Below are 16092 nucleotides of genomic sequence, written 5' to 3'. Positions count from 1 at the left end.
AAATTGATAATCAGCATGTTACACAAAAAATGCACAGTAGATTGCATTAACAATAAATGAGAGACATTAAAATCTTGTACTAAAATGGATTGGTTTGTGCATTTTGACTCCTTTAGATGTATTTGAAACACTGTATTTGTTATAATATGCATAATGTGTGTAGCATAAACATGTTTGTGTTTATAATTGTGTGTAAAATTATTTTTGTTTATTTCCTTATTGGGGTTCCTTCTGAAATTATAGTATAAAGATGCTTTCATGAAAGCCAACCCTGGGTACAAGTGGTGTCCTACAACGAACAAGCCTGTGAAGACACCTTCACCGATTGCCTCTACGAGGAAGAAACTGTGGACCTTCTCACCTGAGCCACTCAAGGACTGTTTCACAACAGAGAAATATCTGAAGCCTGAAGAGGTACCCCAGCTAAATTTTGGTATGGCAGGTGAGTTTCATAAATCTGTAGAAAAAGCTCACTGTTTTATTTGCTGCTGTTATATTCTGTAGAGTTCTTCAGGGAGGACAGTTTAGTCTTCAGCAATTGGCCAGAGTTGAGAGTGTTTACATAAATGTTAAGAAGTGCTTTGAGCAAGTATTATGCATTTATTTGTTCATTCATTTTTAAACTGGTTAAGTGAGTTGATCTGGACTGATGATTACCTTTTCAGCAGTTCCTCAAGTACATGAATTGATTTTTGAGCAGTACAAGTAATATATATATATATATATATATATATATATATATATATATATATATACACACACACACACGCGCACACACACACACACACACATATATACATGCATGCATGCTGTGTGTCTACATACATGTATATATTTATATATATAATTCTTATGACTTACCTTGATGAGGTAACCTGATGTCCTGCCTGTGTAGCAGAGCCAAAACTTTCCATACAGTCATCTGATTTATGACTTAAGCCTGTGGGTGCAAGGGTATATAAGTGGGATGTATGAGTGCAAGATCCTCACTGTCTTGCCATCACTCCAAATGCAGGCCTCGCACCTGTCACTCTGCACATTTGACTGTTGCCTCTGCCTTCCCTTATTTAGATAAGTACCACACTAGGGAATCTTCTTTCACTTGGATATTTTTGATAACATTTGCTAGATGTCAGCTAAGAGAGATAAGTTTCCTATGAGACTGTACATACCAATACTGTTGATAAGGGAGAGCCAAGGGTAATCATTTTGGAAGGATCAGAGGGCATACCTCAAATCCTAGTCAGAGAAGAGATGCTTGGATCCTTAATTTAAGTCTGCCAGAGTTGTGAACTGCTGGGCTTCATTAAGGTAGATGTAACCCCTTAGAAAAAATGAACAGAAGACAGTGTTTCTTCTACTCAGGTGTCTCAAGAAGTGGAATGGATGGGGGCGTGGCTAGGATGCTGAACTGATAGCTGCACTTCATTTCAGCTCTCTTACCTCATTGCTATTCCTGACAGGAATTTTACAAAAAAATATTTAATTTGAAGAAATATTTACTACTGATTTATTTTTAACAACTTCGGGCATCTACAGGAGAATTTTCATTGTTAGAACTTTAATAATTCCTGTCAAATTAATTACTGGCAAATCAGCACCAATATCAGCTTTACAATATGAGTCATTTTAGGAATTCAGCCCACGACTCTTCTCTCAAAAAGGATCTACAATCTCATATCACAAATATACAGGAACTCACAATTAAAATTGAAGAGATGGACAATAAAATAGATACTTTTAAAGAAAAGTGCTCACAACAACTAGAACAACTTCAGGAAATGTTTACTCAGCAGAAAGGACAGATATCACTTATTGAACAGTCACTAAATGACATTGACACCAGAGTCCAAATAGAAGAACAACAAACTGAATTCTTAGTACAACAGAATACATATTGACTAGAAAAGATTGATGATATGGAAAATCGAACAAATAGAAATAATATCCGAATATATGCTCTACCAGAAAAATTTGAAGGGGACAATATGATAAACTTTCTTACCACCTGGATACCAAATGTAGTAAAATTACCTGAAGCTCTTTCATATGGTATAGAACGTGCACATAGATCACTAGCAACACCTGGAAATACTTCTCCAACAAACCGAGGTCCATAATTGTGAGACTTTTTTCTAGACAAGATAAAGATCTGATATTAAGAAATGCTTGGGCAAATTCTCCCATCGAATACAGTGATACATTAATCAGATTTGACAACGATTACTCTATAAAGGATGTTTCAGAAAGAAAGGAATTTCTACCAATAATAAAAGCCTTGAAGAAGAAGCAATTCAAAACCCATCTTTTATTTCCAGCAAGACTGAGAATTTTCCTACCAAATGGAATAAAAGTCTTTGAAACAGTAGAATCAACTATAAAATACATTACTAACAATAACATCCTAACACAAGAAGAATCTGAGGACTGGGCAATTAGTACTCCAAAGAGAAATGTTGAAGTAAACAACTGGAAGACTGTTGAACAAAAGAAAAAAAAAAAAAAACTAAAGGACAAATAATCTTATATGTTTTATATTCTGTAAAAGTTTAAATAATAATACAAACAACAAAAGAAAAGTTCTTTGTCTTCAACTCAATCTGAAACAGGTACTGTTTTCTATTATACATTAAATGTTAAAGTTAATATCAATTCAAATACATTTAAATCAATCACTCAAGTATATTAAGCATAATTTAAACATTACTTCATTTTGTATTATTTATCCATCTAATATATTCATTTTCTTAAACAGATTAATCAATACATAGCAAAGTTTTCAATATTTTTGTTTTCTTCTCTCTTACATATAAAGTCTTCATTAGCATATAATGTTCTATTTAGTTCATAGTTGTATTCCTGAATAGATATAGTAAGTCCTGTTGTAAACTTTATCAGTTATATCTCTGACTATATATTTTTCTAAAAGACAAAAGTGTTCTTGTTTGGGTAAACAGCAGAGATGGGAGGAAATGTGTCATGATTAATACGAAGTGTTTCAGTTTGGCATTATCGTAAGACTAATATAAATAGTCTTAAAACTGTTTTGTTCTGGTTCATCTGTCTATGTTGATGTAGAGTAAGGCAGAATTTGCTCTCCGTGATGTTTTGTGGCTTCAAGCCGAATATGATGCGGTTCTGGACATCCGGAGTTAAGTGACAGTTCTGCAGATGTTTAAATGTCCTGTTATGTTCTGCCCTGTCGTAGTGTATTTCATAGTATGCTTGAAATGCATTTTCTGTAATGTGAAATCTATAGAGCAGGCTAGAGCAGTCTCGTGAATAGTAGTTAATCTTGCCAGAATTAAAAAAAACACATACCCTTTCCCGCTTGGTTCTCGAGACAGCCTTACAGTCACGAATGGTATTAGAAGCACAAGCTCCGTATATTGTTGACGTTTTTCACGTTTTTGCTTATGTGCGTCATCCCCTAGCTTTATCTAACTGACGCTCATCCAAGAAGCAAGCTAGTTTCATTTTTTAAAATAACATGACCATTATTTATACACCTAGAACCACAAGACATTCCTCGGTGCTTTTCCGTTGTTGGGGCAGTGATATAGTTGTGGTACTGAAAATTGTCAGGAACCACATTGCTTTTATGTATTACATGTTTATGTTAAGTACTTACCACCTTATTTTACAAACGCAGAGACGCACTAATTTCTTAGCTGCGCAGAGAACTGCATTCTGAGAGAAGTGTGCAGTTTTAAAACAAACTCAGAGATATATACATTAGTAAGACAATACATTTTTAAACTACAATCTCGATCTTCATAAATTAGCGTTTCCTTAAGTCTTTCTTGAATTGTCCATGTTCTGGATGACACTAATATTGCATTCTCTCTGCATACTTTCATTTTAAACTCCACCCTCACTCACCACCCAGACTGTGTATTCATAGTATACATGTTCCTTTCTCCTCTATTTTTAATGTATACATGATAACTTTTTATCACAAAATTGGTCTGCTAGCTGCCATAACGTTTTTATCCCCTCTATTCCCCTTCCCCTAAATTGCCTCAGTAGTTATCACAAAGTTGCAATAGGTGTATATGCATATAAGTACACGAGGGAGACTCAATTCATTCTGCTGCTGTAAGATGCTGTAAATGTTTTACTTCACCAATGTAGAGAATTAACGCAATCTTCACTGACACTAGATATGGGGGTGAATAATAGGTTTATTAAATGAGCCTGAGAAGCAAATCAAAAGCTGATGACTTTCTGTGTAGCTCATTTTACACAGAACAGCAACAAAAATTTAATGTCACTCAGAAAGGAACTTAATGTTGGCTTGTATATGAAATAACAAAAAAGTAGATTTCACTGGTTACCAATGAATAATATATACATCTTTATTTGTGTTTTGTTAATTAATAACAAATAAGGTTTTAGTTAGTTATGTATATATGTATGCATCTATATTTGTATATTTATATTGCTTTTTTGACAGTGAAAGTCTGAATGGGTAGAACCCCCCCCCTCCTTTTTCAATGGAGAAAAAAACTATGATTTGACTATCACTGATTGTTGGAGTCTGCCAGGTCTTTTCTTCTGATGACCAGTTTAGCAAATTCAGTTTAGTTACAGGAGTTGAATGGGTGATAGCTCAGCTGCCTTCTTTCATATGTCCCAAACATTTAAAAAATAAATTCTCATGCTAATAACATGACTATAAAATGTTGTATTTGCCTTTCACCCAAGATGCTCTGGTGACACATTCATTAAGGAACATCCTTTTCTCCAGACATATTTGTTAAGCACAGTGTATGACTTGCACAGTAGATATCTGGAAATTCAGCACTGGTGTTCAAATCCTGAGGACTACTGCTCCCTTTAATACGTTAAACATACTCTCCCTAGATAATGGTGATGTGGTTAAATCCAAAAGATGAAAATATAATGGGGGCATTGCAGGCTTTTGTTATGGGCTCATTCCATCCCAGCCACACTAATTCTTCCATAAAGCTAACTCGTAACCTTGGTATCATTCCACTTACTCCAGTTTTAGGACATTAATTAAACCTTGCTTAATTGATTTTGTAGTCAGAATCATGTATCTGTCAGTTGTTTAGATTTTCACAGAATGTATAATTCTATATATTTTGTTTTTGTAAAAAATATTGTTGAACTTGAGAAAATGTTTATTAATACTCTAAACTATTTTGAAGTGATATTACCTTAGTCTAAATGTTCTGTACCTTTTTGAAACCTGATTAGAAACAAGTGTTACTGAATTACAATAATATAAAGAGAAAAAGAATATACTTATATGTTTTAGCTGATTATATTATTTTCATATATTATTTAAAACTAAGAGGATAACAGAAACTGATCCAAACATTATTTGTGAGGGTAAAAAGTTTGTTTGGTTAGATTCACTAACCAAACAGAGGTATATTACATCATTGAGATAGGGAATGGTTTTTAAGGTTAAGAATTAACAAGTTCAGAAGTTTTATTGTTTTTAATTATCACTTTGGTGTCAGAAACATGCAAAAACTATACAGTAAAAACATTTTTAAATTCTTCAGCCAAGATAGAATAAAAAATAAACAATATTTACATAAAATCACATATAAAACAAACTCAAAACTAGGAAATGAAATGATCTGAAGTAGTTAACTTCATTTGCTCAGCAACCTGTGGGTATCTGATCCGATTCGGATCCGAGCCGGCAGCTTTCTAAGCTAAAAGATCCGAGCTCCAAGCTCCTCCCCCTACCCATAATGCTCTGCCATCTCCCTCTAACCCTCAGATCTCGTTTGCCACGGCTTTTGTAAGCTTCTCAGAACGAGTTCAGAGTGTGGTACTGTGAGTTTAGCATTAAAAATTTAAATTTCTGTCAAACTTTCTCTGACTTTGTATGTGTGAACTCCCTCTTATCTTTCTAGCCTTTCTGGGAAGTTTCTTAACCTTTTTTGGTTAAGTTAGATTTATTCCCGTCCCCCCTCTGCGTGTGTGAAGGTGTGTGCTTGTGGGCCTATTTTTCTTTTCTATAATGGCTGAAGGCCCTAAAGCTATTTTCTCTAAATGTACCGAGTGTGGCCATAAGCTGTCCCCAGCAGATGGCCACACTCAGTGCGTCCTGTGCCTGGGGGTTGATCACCTCTCCTCGGGCTGCACTATTTGTGCAGCCTTCAACCCCAGGGCTTTGAAGGATAGAAGGACGAAGCTTATTCTGGCGGGGCCTTTTGCCCCCGGATTCTGCTTCATCCTCCTCTGTGGTGCCAGCCACGGCTGCAGCTGCCGCTCCTGATCCCCTGTCCGGAACTCAACCTCCCTCATTGGCCCAGGATTAAAGGGATGGCAAAAAAGACAAAAAGGAGAGGGGGAAAGAAAGGCATCGCAGCCACAAGAGGCAGTCTGAGTTGACCCCTTTGGCACCGCCATCCAAACAGCTTTCCTCTCCCCTTAAGGTCTCTGGGCCTTCCCCATCCCAGCTCCGTTCTCCACATTTATCCCCGGAGCCGGAGGAGGAGACCCAGTCACCTTCGAGGTCATCTAGGCGGCCTTCCCGGCTGGCTGCGGTGGCCTCATCTAGATCTACCAGAAGTTTATCGGATACAGACATGGACCGGATGATGCGTCGATTTCTCCAGGCCCAGCTGCAGATGGGAGTGCTCTTGCCTCCTCCCCTCTGGGGGGAGCTCCACACCTTTTTTCGCCCCCATTGCTCTTTCTCTGACCCACTATCAGGGTTCGGAGCTGTCGAATCCGACTAGCTTCGGAGCCAGGGTTGGGTCGGCGTTGACGGCGTTTCCTACTTTGACGCCGATTGTACCCTCGAGGCTGTGGGATCCGTTTTCGGGTCCGAGCTCTCAGGGCAGTGAGTTGAGCGTCAGATCCGGAGGGTCAGCGGGCCTTCGGCTCCATTAAGGTCTGGGCATGCCACCCTTTCAGATCCGATCTGGTCACCTTTGGCGCCGGTCCGCACGTCGGATCCGAGGGGACTGCTTTCGGATCCAAGGGAAAGCAGTTCCCCCTCGGCATTCGACGTAGTGGAGAGGGTCCTTTCGAGGGATTCGAGGCCCCAGGCTCTTGCTACGGATCCACCCACCATTCCCACTCAGATGGGCCTGTCTTCCATCATCCAGCCCCAGGGACAGCCTGCGCCTACGTCCCAGATTGTTCCCATAGAGGAACAGGACATTGTTAGTGAGGCCTCTTCAGACGGCCACCCCTAGGAGATCCCTCACAAATGAAAGTGCAAGAGGAGGCACTTGGACTCACCCGAGTCCCTCACGGAGGACATGGACTTAGAGGAAGGGGAAGGTTCCCCAAGGTCACCCCCGAAGATGTCTCCTTTGGAGACATTATGGAAATGTTGCGGATTAGAGGGGTCTGGTCTGCCCAAAAACTTTCCTCAGATAAGTCTGTGTTTCTGGAGGTGTTTGACACAGGCCCATCTACCTCTTGGGTGTCCCCTCCCGCCGACCCCCTGGTAGACCTCATAACTACCAGGGCATGGAAGGAGCTGGACACTGTCGAACCAGTACCCAAGAGACCAGACAGGATCCTCTGCCCTCCCACGGACAGGACAGTTTGGAGCAATGGTGCCCCAGTGGATGCCATGGTGGTGGCGGCTGCCACTAGGAAGGAATTAGCACAGGAGAGTTCCTCGGTGCATCCTCCAGACAAGGAGTCTCGGATGATGAGACTGCCTTGGAAAGTGGATGTTCTTTTCAGCGACCTTCTCTGTAAGGTCACTGAATTATATGGCGCATGTGATTCGGCTCCAGCGGGACCTCATTAAAGAGTACGCTGGGTCACCCCCAGAGTCCATGTCGGCTGAGGACAAGCGGACCTTCTCGACTCGAATGGCCACTGTCAAGTCAATTACCAACACATCTATGCGTCTCCTCTCCCATGCTATGGAGGGAGCGGCTAGAGCTAGCGGAATGGGCGTCGTCTTATGTAGACAGGCCTGGCTCCATCTGTGCGATTTTTGCGGAACCCTTCAAGGTGTCCTTCGCGAACGCCCCTTTTGACGGTTCTATGCTCTTAGGCAAAACCGTCCGCGATATGCTTCTCCAGAATGAGAAAGACTGGAAGACATTGTCTGCCGTCGGGATCCGCTTCTCGGCTCCTCAGAGGTCCTACTCCAGGAACCAAAGAGGACAAAAGAAGATGTGGTTCCGGAAAGCTCAACAATCCCGTTTCACTCCGGATCCCTCATCCTGCAGAGGTGGACAGGGTGGAAGCCGGCCCATTGGCAGAGGGGGTCCAAAGAATTTTGGGTCGAGAGAACATTTTTCGGATCGACCCGCGCAGCAGCCTTGAGGGGTTGCCTGACTGCTCCTCTCTGGAGGCAGTCTGGGGCGCTTCTCTGAACACCTAGCAAATTGAGAGTCCATTACGACAGATCGCTGGGTGCTCCGAATCATATCCAGAGGCTATTCAATCCCTTTCCTAACTTACCCTCCCCGATCAAGAAGACTCCCCAGTGTTCCACCCGATCAGAGGGAGGCAGCAGCATCAGAAATTCGTGGGCTGCTAAGAAAAAGAGCGATCCAGCGCGTCCCCCCCCCCGAGCAGTCTGGATCAGGCTTTTACTCCAGGTTCTTTTTGGTGCCAAAAAAGATCAGGGACTTGCGACCCATTCTCGACCTGTCCACACTGAACCTGTCAGTCAGCAAAGAAAGATTCTGGATGGTCACTATTCAATCCATTCTCCCACTTTTGCAGGAGAACGACTGGATGTGCTCGATAGACCTCAAGGATGCATACTACCATATTCTTATGGACAGACGATCCAGAAGGTTCCTCCGCTTTCGGCTGGAAGCCAGCCATTATCAGTTCAGGGTCCTACCCTTCGGTCTCACCACAGCCCCTAGGGTGTGCACCAAGGTCATGGCAGTTGTAGGGGCCCACCTGAGGCTTCAGGGAATACAGGTCTTTCCGTACCTGGACGACTGGCTCCTAACTGCCCCCACCAGGCATCAGCTCTGCTCAGGCAGGGGCTACTTCTTACATCTAGCCCGCCACCTAGGGATCACTATCAACCACAAGAAATCCTCCCTTCAACCTTCTCAAATTTTGGAATTCATAGGGGCCAGGATAGACACCACACTTATGACAGCGGACAGACTTCACAGTCTAAGCCTTCACATTCTAGACCTCTTACAATCGTCAGCCCCCCCCAGCGGAACTAGTCCATGGCAGCGGCCATCAATCTGTCATCTTTCGCTCGCCTGAAGATGAGAATCCTTCAATGGACATTGCAAGTTCAATGGTCCATTCTTTTCACCCCCTGTCTACACCTATTCCCCTCAGCAGGATTTGCAGGGAGTCGCTTATTTGGTGGCTCCGCTCCAGAGATCTCCGAGAAGGCCGCCCCTTCATTATACCCCCTCCCCAAGTCATGGTGACCACGGACGCATCTCTCCTCGGGTGGGGGGGTATTGCATGGGCAGATACGTCCAAGGCACATTGACTTTCACAGAGACCTCACCGCATATCAATGTCTTGGAGAATGAGGGTGGTGCTTCTAGCGTTGCAGGCTCTCCATCCCCTTCTTCCTCCAGGAACTGTTGCAGTTCAAACAGACAATATGTCGGTAGTCTGGTACATAAACAGGGGGGAACCAGATCTTATCCACTTTGCAGGGAGGCAATGAGAGTATGGGAATAGGCGATACCCACCAACCGCTTTCTCATAGCAACGCACATTCCGGATCGGTCAAACATCTTGGCGGACAGGTTGAGTCTAACGATTCTCTCACCTTACGAGTGGTCTCTGAACCCAGCAGTAGCGAAACAAATCTTCCTCGAATGGGGTCAACCTTGCTGTGATCTCTTCACCTTGCCTTCGAACACAAAGTGCAGCGAGTTCTTCACACTGATTCCCCCACCAGGGGAAGCCCCCAGAGACGCTCTAGTTCTTGCTTGGCCAATCTGGTCTTCTGTTTGCCTATCCTCCTCTTCCATTGATGACAACATTTTTGCAGAAAGCTCGTCGGTTGGGGAGCAGAGCTATCCTCATAGCCCCATTCTGACCTCGCCAAACCTGGTTCCCTTACCTGCGGTCTCATCTAGTATATCCTCCCTGAATCTTAGATCCCAATCCGGATCTGATCTCTCATCCTTTAGGATTGAAGAACCCCGACCTGGACTACCTCAAGCTCTCAGCTTGGTTGATCCAGTTCCCTTAATGGCTAGGACTCCCGGTATATCTTCCTTGGTTAAGGGGATCCTGGTGGCCGCCCATAAACCATCTACTAGGAAAATCTACAAGAATAAATGGAAATGTTTTTCTGTCGGGGCGGAGCACAGGAACTTGGATCCCTTCACAGCTCCTATCCCAGCAGTTCTAGACTTTCTTTCCCATATCTTTCACCAAGGAGCTAGTGCTTCTACTGTTAAAGTTCAGTTGGCAGCTATTTCCCACTACCATGTTGGAAACAGTTCATGGCCCCTAGCGTCCTCCAAAATTTGCAAAACATTCATGAAAGGAACCTTTTTGTTAAGACCCTCTATTAAAGATGCAGTGCCTCCATGGGATCTTAGCCTAGTTCTTCAAGCTCTGACTGGGCCTCCTTTTGAACCCACAGCTTCAGTCGACTGAAAATATGTATATTGGAAGACGGTCTTCCTGATCGCCATTACTTCTGCTAGGAGGATATCGGAGCTTAACGCTCTTTGCAGTAAGCCTCCATACATCATCTTTCATAAAGACAGTGTCTCCCTCAGTACTAATCCCTCTTTTCTGCCCAAAGTGGCTTCAGAAGCCAATATCAACCAGTCCATCAATCTACCTGTCTTCTTTCCTAATTTCCAAAACAGAGGAGAATACAGACTTAATTGCCTGGATGTTCACATAGTTACATTTTTACTTAAACAGAACAGCAGATCTTCGACAATCTGATCAACTTTTTGTTTCGTTTGCAAAATCCTGTCTGGGGAAACAAGTCACTAAAGTAACCTTAGCTAGATGGATTTCCCGATGCATTCTCCTTGCATACAAAAGTTCTGGTCGTCCTGAGCCCCTGAGAGTGCGAGCCCATTCTACCCGATCTATGGCTACTTCTGCTGCTTTCTGGTCAAGGGTTTCTGTGGATGACATTTGCTCAGCAGCTACTTGGGCTTCCTCTCATATCTTTATTACACACTATAAATTGGATTTAATTTCCAGAGGACGTGCATCTTTTGGCTCTGCAGTGCTCCGGAATATCCTTCCATAAGGATCTCCCAAGTTGCTGGAAGCTGGGGACTGTGTCCAGCAGGTTGCTGAGCAAATGAAGTTAACTACTTCAGATAAAGAAATTATGTACTCACCATAACGTTCCATCTGAGTAGATAACTTCATTTATCTGCAACCGACCCTCCCTCCATCCCCTGAACCCTTAGTTCGTTATCGAAGGATCAGGATATGTCCTTGTACAGTTGACATCACTGGAACGTATTGTAATCCTTTCCTGGGTTATAGAATTTTCCTATTACCTTTTTTTGGGCAAACTCGATCTGAGTGTTAGAGGGAGATGGCAGGGCATTATGAGTAGGGAGAGGAGCTTGGAGCTCAGATCTCTTAGCTTGGAAAGCTGCCGGCTCGGATCCGGTACCCACAGGTTGCAGACAAATGAAATTACCTACTCAGATGGAACGTTATGGTGAGTCCATAACTTCTTTTTTATCCATAAATGTTAATGGTCTGAATAATAGTAATAAAAGAAGCCTAGTCAAATACATAAATTTACATAAACCACAAGTAGTCTTTTTACAAGAGACACACTTATTAGATAGAGATATAAACTTAAATATCAATAATTAATGGTTAAGGTGTTTGCCTTACAAATACAAGGTGCAGGGTTTGAGTCTCACAAGGGATAATTGACTAAGCTTAAAATGGCCCACAGGGGCAGTTAGCTTAGTACTAATCTATGAACCTAATTAATAAGTTCTCAATGTAAAACAAAGAAAGTAGGAGTAGCTATATTACTTCGCAATACAACTATAACACCTAAAATAATTACTACTCATCAAGATACATCAGGTATGTTTTGTCTGGCTTCAGTAGAGTTAAATAAGAGAATCTATACTTCAGTAAATCTGTATTGGATACAAGGATTAGGATTAAGAACAGTTAAACAGCACTTTGAAGAGATAACTCATCTACTTAAGGGTAGCCTGATATTGGCAGGAGACTTCAACTGTATAATAAATGAAAAAGATACAGATTCTAAATCTAAAAGAAGAAAACAACCCATCTCCAAGGCGCTTTTAAAATTTATAGATACACTATATTTAAAAGATATAAACGAATTTGCAGAACCAGACTCACTAATCTTTTCATTTTATTCTCATAGATATAGAACTAACTCTAGAATAGATAGAATATATGTCGCCAATGACCTAATTAAAAAAATTGACAAAAGTCAAAATTATAAATTGTCCCTTATCTGATCATAATGCCATAGTCTATGAGATAGAACTTACTCCTTTTCATTCAAATCCCATTACTAGGATACCTTCCTACATCACAAAATTGACAGAATTTAAAGAATTTTATGAAGAAACGATCACAAACCTTTTAGAAATAAACTACACAGAGGATATTTCAGAAATATATGTCTGGGATTCATTAAAGGTAGTTGCATATAGGAAAATATTATCCTGGTGCATAAATAAAAGGAAGTCATGAAATAAAGATATGCTAGTCTTACAAAACAAAACAGATGAATTGAAACTGGAAATACAAAAGGGCAATACTACTCAAGTTCAAGAACTTACACAAATCAGTAAGAAGTATGCAGAATTGTTACATCATAAGATTATGATTAACTTAGAAAAGATAAAAATAAACTCATACTCTACTAATCCAGCACACCTGAGACACTTAACTAATAGAACAAAAAAAATAATCAAATCTAAACAAATAAAAGAAATATTTATTCCTAATACTAACAAAAAAGTTACGGATCTAAATTTTAAATTTTAGAAGCATTCAGACTTTAACTTAACTTTGATAATTCCCTAAACACCCAAGATACACCGACCAAGGATATAAAAAAATGCTTAGAAAATAATATTCATATTAAATTAACACAAGAACAAATAGACATTATAAACAAACCAATCAATATGACAGAATTAAAAACACAAATTAAAAAGCTCAAGAAAAGTAAAGCACCTGGCTCAGACAATATGCTACCAGAAATGTATAAATTAATATCCCATCAAGCCATATCCTTACTATTAAAAGTATATGATATAGCCGAAATAGATTTGAACATACCACCCTCTTGGAAATATTCATTGATATCTCCAGTTATCAAACCAGATAAAGATGAGAAGCGGTGCTCTTCATATAGGCCAATATCATTACTCACTATAGACTATAAGATGTTTATGGCTGTATATGCAGATAGGATCGAACACTTTCATCCTTTCTTAATTCACAAAGATCAAACAGGTTTTATTAAAGGAAGATACACTTCAGATAATATTAAAGGAATACTAATATTAATAGACTATAGCAAACATAGAGTCCTTGATTTAAATGTAATCTCATTAGATATCAATAAAGCTTTTGATTCTGTTAACTGGAACTTTATTTCACTAGTTTTAAAAGAATATAACTTTCCTTCTAATTTTAATAACCTTATCCAAATACTATATGAAAAATCTACTGCATATGTTAAACTAGGATCACATAGATCAGGCCCTATAACAATCAAAAAGGGAACTAAACAAGGTCGCCCTTTATCGCCATTGTTATTTGCATTACTCATAGAAACCTTTGCAAATCAAATCAGATCAAGCAGTAACATAAAGAGCATATGTATTAATAAAATGTTAAACCTTAAAATCCAACTCTTTGCTGATGACATACTTTTAACTCTCTCAGATGCCAATGAGTCTCTGAATGCTCTATTTAACTCCATGAATAAATTTCAAAATATTTCAGGCCTAAAATTTAATGAAAACAAAACTAAAATTATGCCCTGTAACTGTAAAATATATATATATATATATATATATATATATATATATATATATATATATATATATATAAACAAAAGATTTTCCAAATATATAGTAACAGAAAATAAATTATACCTGGGAATAAATCTACTCAATGATTTAACAAATTCTCTAATATTTAACTGTAATAAAATACTAGACAAAATAGAAAAAACAATTGGTCATATTTCTCAAAATATTATACTTAATACAAAACTTTTCATTGCCAACTCCCAAATATATTATTCAGAGGTACAATAAACTCAATTTAAATTTTCTATGGTTTCCAAATAAACCCTGTATAGCCTTAAATAAGCATTTACCAGATCGGGAAGATGGTGGAATTAATTTACCGGGTATTGATTTATATATTACCTCCTCTGTTATTAAAAGTATAACACTATGTTAAATTCATATACATCTACATGGAAACAAGTGCATGAGCAGATTTACATAGAATTTAGTTACACTCATATTGAAGACAATTTAACTGTAATATCATCACCCCTTATATGGATGTTAAAAAATTATTTTTTAGGGAAAAAGAATATCAATAAATTACCATCAAACTATATAGGCTCTACACTATCAGTGTTCAAAACATATATAAACAAAATACCAAATATTAATTCTTGGAGTTTTCTTATTTTCTCTATAGCTTTTACACCCAATATTCTAGACACATCCCAAATCACTAAAATGAATATACTCAAAGAATCATTACTCTTTTGGCATCAACTTATAGAGAAAGGGAAAATACTAACAAATGAACTGATAACTTACAATTATAATATAAATAAAGACTACTGGTTGCTTTTACAAAATCTAAGACATTTTCTTATAAATAAAGTAGAACAAATGCAACCTTCACTTAGACATGAAGCTCCAAAACTCATTGAATACCTTATTCTCATCACAAAACAACCTTATCAGGGTACTGGTTACTTATCTAATATCTATAAAATTGTTAAAAAAAAAACAAAATATTATCATGAAGAATCATATTGGGATTATTATACTTTAATAAACAACCATCCTCCAGTTGAAGAAGAAAAAAATAATATTCTAAAATCTTCCAAATTTTCTACATTAACAAAATACTGGAAATTATTCACTTGGAGATATCTACACAGAAGTTTCTATACACCACATAGGCTAGCCAAAATGTTTTCTAGTGAAGATCAATGCTGGAGATGCCAAATCAAGATAAAGCAGATTGGCAGCATGTTTTTTATGAATTTTATGTCTCAATATGTACTGGAAGTCTATTAACTATTTTTTTCAGACTGTTTATAATGATAATTTTCAATTAACAAAGTCTAAAGACACTAAAATCCTATGGTCATTATTGGCAATTTCACGTAAAATCATAACTATACACTGGAAAAATGAGGCTTCTCCTACGATCAAGGAATTTACGAATTTAATATCAACAGTTGCTCACATGGAAATATTAACAGTGAAGAACAGAACTAAAAGATCTACTTCGTACTATTACTCTTGGATGAAAGTACTGGAAATGCTTGAAAAGGTCGACAAAGATAGATCATCTTATGTTTCTAACTTTATATAATATCGAATTTCAATGTTATTTGTGTAGACACCAATGTAAATAGTTATATAATGGTTTGAAGTTAGTAATGTTTTAGAATTGTAAATATGTTATCTATATTTCATGTAATGTTTCTAAGACATCTTATTTGAAATAATAAAAAAATATTTAGTGAAAAAAAAGAAGTGGAATGGATGAAATTCTTATAAGGCCTGCACAAGACCATTTTGTTTCTGAAGCCTCCTTATTCTTTTTCTTTCACTCTTCTTTATACCATCTGTGAAGAGACAAAATAAATCTGAGGAGGATTCTGATTCAAATGAACACTGTTTATCTTATTAATCTCTCAGATCCATTTTTAAGATCAGATCGCTTCTGATGATAAGGGTGGGTGTTTTACCCATGATTCTGCTGTTGAGGAAATTTATTTTGGGGAAACTTATTACAAAATGATGCAGCATTTTGAATGTGATTCTAGGCAAGTTTCTGATGTGCAGAATGAGCTATTATAACTTATTGGAGGTAGGAGCTCCTGTGCCTATTACTGTCTTTCCAGTCTTGAAATTACCCCCTATA

At 38.8% G+C, this 16092-nt stretch overlaps 1 protein-coding gene across 4 annotated transcripts in view; it reads left to right on the top strand.

Moving 5' to 3' along the window:
- Positions 1-16092, top strand: part of BBX (BBX high mobility group box domain containing) — a 2705004-nt gene that overhangs the window by 353056 nt on the left and 2335856 nt on the right. For 3 of the 4 annotated variants that reach the window (XM_044071093.1, XM_044071094.1, XM_044071092.1), the window contains one exon: positions 244-442. In XM_044071093.1, the coding sequence (XP_043927028.1) occupies positions 244-442 (199 nt within the window). The remainder of the gene's footprint in view (positions 1-243; positions 443-16092) is intronic. The other variant, XM_044071095.1, reaches the window with a different exon arrangement.

This window comes from Protopterus annectens, chromosome 5.part0 (genome assembly GCF_019279795.1).
Source record: "Protopterus annectens isolate FY-2018-M chromosome 5.part0, PAN1.0, whole genome shotgun sequence".
Taxonomy (NCBI): Eukaryota; Metazoa; Chordata; order Ceratodontiformes; family Protopteridae; genus Protopterus; species Protopterus annectens.
Note: the sequence above shows the minus strand (reverse complement) of the source record. Positions and strands in the feature narration are given on the sequence as shown.